Source organism: Ostrinia nubilalis, chromosome 12 (assembly GCF_963855985.1).
Source record: "Ostrinia nubilalis chromosome 12, ilOstNubi1.1, whole genome shotgun sequence".
Lineage (NCBI taxonomy): Eukaryota > Metazoa > Arthropoda > Insecta > Lepidoptera > Crambidae > Ostrinia > Ostrinia nubilalis.
Genome location: NC_087099.1, coordinates 11,230,866 through 11,236,413, shown reverse-complemented (window position 1 = coordinate 11,236,413; position 5,548 = coordinate 11,230,866). Strand labels below are relative to the sequence as shown.

The window sequence follows — 5,548 nt, the reverse complement described above, 5'->3', positions numbered from 1 at the left end:
ATAATTAATTATCGACACGACTCACAGATAGTAATTATAAATCGAGAAGTTGCGCAATACGATTCTACAGACTCATAGCGCCATCTTTACGAGGTGTTTGGAATTTGGATCTACATGACTTACAATGAAGGTTTCTAAGCATGTGGGAAGGCTTTGATGCGACTGGTGGCCAGGATTCACTTTTAGAAGAAGAATCTAATGCTAATGATAAACAAGTATAGCTGAAGGAAATGAAACCTTTTTGTATTGCAATATAAGAAGTATTTTCTATTGTGATAATATTAGACTAGACTAGAAAAATACTTACGCTTCGCGCGACAAGACGAGATTTCCAACATTTTCCTCTCTGCCATTTCGTTTGCCGCTTATTCAGCTAGATGGCATTAAATTTACAGAAAAGTCTATGCTTTTAAAACTATATTTTTTAATACATGTAGGTAACTACGTGAATTTAAGTAAGGCTGCTGCACGGGGGCTTCCTCCGCCATATCTAATAACAAATGATCGAAAATAAATCAAAATATTGAACACGTTTCATCGAAAATTCAAAACATCGAACGATCAAAATATCGAATTTACAACAGCTGCACCTTCATCCGTATGTTAGTTTTTTTTTATCATGAAATAATGCTTAAAAGCCTTATTTATTAGCAAATAGCACTTACCTATAAATTGTGCTAATATAAAAGCAAAAATTACAAAGTTTTATAAAAACTACAATTGAAAGGCTAACAAATTTTAATATGGAACACACATCTAAAATTGATTGTGTTTTTACAATTTATAAAATAAACTGGACATTCTGTGAACAAGTCGCAATGTTCTTGTTGACTACAATAATACGACCTACACATTTCTGTCCATAATGTAGGTACTCTTAAAATTATTAAGCACTACCCTTATTACTGCAGTCGGGTAAAAATTTACCTTACTTTATCTATTTGGACATAAGGTCATATAAATACACCAGATACATAGGTATGTCCTGAATTAAAATATTAGTTTTCAGTTAACCTAATTTAACCCCTAATATTAGATCTAACGATAATTAGCAGCATCTCTAATGCAAAAGCAATAAGGGATCAGAAGAAGTTAGCTCTAAGTTTTAATTTGAAAATTATTCATTACAGTAATGATTACTTTGCAGAAGTATAAAATATTCTGCAAAATACTAAGTTGTCCAGTATCCTTTGAGATCTAAACTGACCATGATGCTAAGATACGAGTTTAAAATTGAATATGAAATACAGTAAAATATCAAAACATTGAATATTGTTTTTTTTTATTTTGTTTCAACTGGTAACTAAAGTACGTTATGCATACGAGTTTATGGTAATTTTATGTTTAAAAAAACTATTTATTTAAAATACAATAATTTCCAATGTTTCATTTTTAAAATTTACTACAGTACAATGTTTAAAAGCTGTATAAAGTAAGAATATACTTAAAATAACAAATTGTAAATATATTTAATTAAACTATACCTACTATTTTCATAATGAAATATAAAATATTTAATAATAATAATAAATGTTATTAATTTCTAAACAAATAAATACAGATTATGCTTACAATTAGGTAAGTGTAATATAAAATATTAATTTCATTAAATATAATTGTCCATCCTTACAATTTATTAATACAACTTTATCTACTTACAAAAAACTTAAAATTACTTAAATACTTAACTTTAAAAATTGCTTTTATAAAATTAAATATGTGTTATTTACAAAATAAAAAATAATGTCACCCCCAGCGCTGTAGTCGGGATCGGGAGTAGGTACCTATTGTCCATTGTTTATCTTCATACAAAAATATGAATATTAACAACAAAAGCAAAGGAAATCAAAACTTAACAAAACTTTCTGATTTGTCGAAAAACAGGATTGTTTTCAACCTTCATTAATTACTTGTTTTGAACTTAACGAATCCGTCCTATCCCTAATTGCCCTAATAGTTTGTCTAACGATCTACCTAATTAAAGTACTGAGCTTTCGTCCTTAAGTAATTGCAAATACAAAATTTTCACTATAAATAATGAGGGTATGTCCATTTCAAATCATACTCGATTCAGACCTTGTAACGAAAGTTGCTCCGACTGTCTCCAGTATTTATCAACCTTATTCAACGATGTCTGCGCCACCCACTCCTATTATCAACTTGGACTTTCCCAACAAGAATATCTTTGAGATTAATCAAAAGCAGTGGAACAAATATTCCACAGAACCTGCCAAGAATGGAACGGTAAGTTTCATTTATTTGAAAAGAAAATTAAACGTTATAAGATTTTGAAAAAAAAAAAAAGTTTGAAATTTTTAAGATTAGAGTTGAAAAGAGAACTTTGTAGAAAAACATGATTGTAGTTGCATATCTAATACTATTGTTTTATTGTTACAGCTTCAAGAATGGATTACGGAGCCGCTGCACCTGTTGACTTCGGAGTCATCGTCTTCAGCTATGTCCAATGGTCAGGATGCTTCGCTTTCGTCGCTCGCAACGGGCGATGAGAATAATACGATCCTGACCATACCGGAGGCGATCAGAAGCGACCAGATGCTGTCAACGGTCAACGGGCAACATTACCTGGAGGTACCGTTGCCCTCCACGTCCAATGGGCTGAATCAACAGGCGCCCATGCCGGTGACGTCGAATGGGTGCCAGCAAATGTATTCTGTGCCGGCGACCACCAGCAATGGACACTGCCACCAAATCCCAATGCCTGGGACGAGTAACGGATCCAGCTATGGTGTGAGCTCCTACGGAGTTCACTATACTGGATCCAATGGCAACGTAGGATACTCGCCAAACATGAGCGGTGTCCATACGGTGAGGCCTGCTAATTATATTATACATCCATTCCGGCCCAACGGTGGGTGTAATGTGCCGAATGGAGGTAATGGCTATTTTGTACGGCCAGGCTGGCCTGTAAATGCCATTAGCAAAGTCGTGAATGGCGTTGTTAAGAAGCAGAAGAGGAATCGGACAGCTTTTACAAGCCACCAGATGGCGGAGCTGGAGCAAGAGTACGCGAGGGCCCGGTACTTAGACCGTACCAGAAGAATTGAGCTGGCTTCCACACTCAACTTAAATCAGCGGACGGTCAAAATCTGGTTCCAAAACAGGCGAATGAAGGAGAAGAAAGACCGTCTTGAAGTGGAAGCTGCAAATATGGGTGACCTGCCCATATTTGTACAAGACGGTCAGCAGTATGTTCAGGTGGGCATTGAAAACGGCCATTTTAATCCGGCATTGTGTGCAGAGATGCCGATGCCATCGGTCTCGATGCCATCGATGACGATGCCATCGGTGTCGATGCCATCGGTGACGATGCCATCGGTGCCGATGCCATCGGTGTCGATGCCATCAATGCCGATGCCGCCAATGCCTATGCCTCACATGCTGCCTCATGCGCCTACGCTTCCAGGCCTTGAGATGCCATACGTACCAGAGAACGCCATCCAGGTCAATGGCGTTCAAGCCCAACAACCACCGGTTCCTACTCCAGCGGGTGCGGGCACAGAAAACCCTGCTGGAGCTAATAATGTCGAAGATAATTGGGACCTGGCATGGATCCGCAGCATCAACATCGGTGATGATTTGGAACTGCAGTGAATGTAGTTCTTGATCTGCTGCGGATCAAACATAAATGGGCGTAATTATGGTTCATCTCAAGGCAGCTCCAGGTGGTTTATTACGCTATTCTCGACTGTTGGACTATCAGTCAGAGAGTGAAGAAGACGCTTAAGTGACAATAAGGGCACGGGAAGGACAAGGGACAATAACACACCTAGCCACGGGTGAAGAAGACAGATTGCAAGTCATTAAAACCACCTGGAGACATCACGCCATTCACGACTATAATAAGTAACACGGACCAGAGGGTGGAGAAAACACTGTTCACGTTCAAGAGCCATGTAACCAAATAGCATGAGGATACTGTTGATAGATTTTAAATCCTGTAAAGTCATCTGGAAATGTGTCAAATTATGTATCACGTAGGCGTAAGTCTTAATGAAGATTATAAAACAAAACGAATTAAACATAATATACAATTTTGAAAATGTGTACAATAGAGATTAGCGTTTTATAAAATTATATTTCATTTCATTTTTTTTAATTAAACTGTAATATTGATAAATTACCTATGTTCTTATTTGTTTGTTATTATTTTAATTTGAATCCGAATCATTTTTATAATTTCTGATATTGTGTGTAATTTTTAAATAAATGCACCTTCTAATTGACTATTATATGTTAAAGGATGATGGGCATATTGGGCGTTAAACCAACAGAAAGAAAAAGTATACTAAATTAAAGCTTAATACTAGTACTTCATTTCATAGTATGACAACAACCCTGAAATACGCGGGGATACGGAGATAGAGGTCGTTGAATATGCAAAGTTTCCATAGTATTTCACATCACATTAGGGTAATAAAAATAGTATTAATAGGTCAATTACATTGCTTTTATCGATCATATTGAGAGTATTTTATCATACCTTACTATCGATTCTATCGATTTAGTAAGTATGTATACCGAATAAATCATAATCGATTATTCGATTGCAATAATCGATTATATTGCTGAAAATAAGGAATTGAATTAACAATCAAATGATAGTAATGATGGTAATCAATAAAATCGATTAATCGAATTGTTAATTGATAAATCGTTTTTTTGGCAATTCGATTAATAATCGATCCGTGATCGATTATGCGACAACACAACAACTTAACTGGTAGAAATCCCATTGAAACATGACTGTGTTCATGTCATTTCTCTAAATGGTACCTAGATATGGTCCTACGCTTATAATGTAGAACATGGTTTAAATAAACCATTTGTTGGCCCCACTCCTGAACTGTTGGACATAATAATGGATAAATAACCTAATGTATTTAAAATGTAAGTAGATAAGTATATTAATTAATAATATTTTTTGTTTGCGTAATAAAGCACCTATTACTATTACACATTATTTCAATTTCCAAGCAAACCCGGGAGTTTTTGGTAGTTATTTATATAAAAATATATTTCTGATATTAAGTCCTAACAAATAATAGTAGTTACATTTCTGTTGGTTTTACGCCCAGATTCCATAGAAAAGTGCCCATCATCCTTTGAAATAAAAATTGACATTAATGTAAACAGTTGTTTAAATTGAAACCCTCTTATTATTAAAAGTTACACCCTAGTTGAACTCCGACTTACCTAATTGTCATTTAGTTAGTATGCATTATCATTGTCATTTTAATCCAGTGTTCATCCTAGGTGTAACTTTTTATAAATAAGGGGAAAGAGTAAAAAAAGCTCCGACTTTAAATTGCTATAATAAATTTAATACTTATAATACAATAAACTAACTAACAATAAAGTTAAAGTATCGTGGGTATTAGTCAGTGTAAGAACATCTTGACAAGTCATGAAGTTTTCATTTTGTCGACTTCAATGACAATGACCTAGGGGTCATTGATATTTTTTCTCGTCTGAAGCATTTTCCATTTAGTTCCAAAGGTATAATTTTCTTTACAGTAAGGCATTTTCT

At 34.8% G+C, this 5,548-nt stretch overlaps 1 protein-coding gene across 1 annotated transcript; it reads left to right on the top strand.

Annotated features, from left to right (window-relative positions):
• The first annotated feature begins 2,130 nt into the window (after positions 1–2,130).
• On the top strand, positions 2,131–3,612 carry LOC135076699 (uncharacterized). Its single transcript, XM_063971119.1, has 2 exons — positions 2,131–2,244; positions 2,398–3,612. Exons 1-2 carry the CDS (start codon positions 2,131–2,133, stop codon positions 3,610–3,612), a joined length of 1,329 nt encoding a protein of 442 aa, XP_063827189.1.
• Positions 3,613–5,548: the final 1,936 nt, after the last annotated feature.

Bases quoted from the DNA above. Each gene is read 5' to 3' on its own strand.
- LOC135076699 (XM_063971119.1), top strand. From the start codon at position 2,131: ATGTCTGCGCCACCCACTCCTATTATCAACTTGGACTTTCCCAACAAG. The intron at 2,245-2,397 runs GTAAGTTTCATT...TTATTGTTACAG, and splicing joins AACCTGCCAAGAATGGAACG to CTTCAAGAATGGATTACGGA.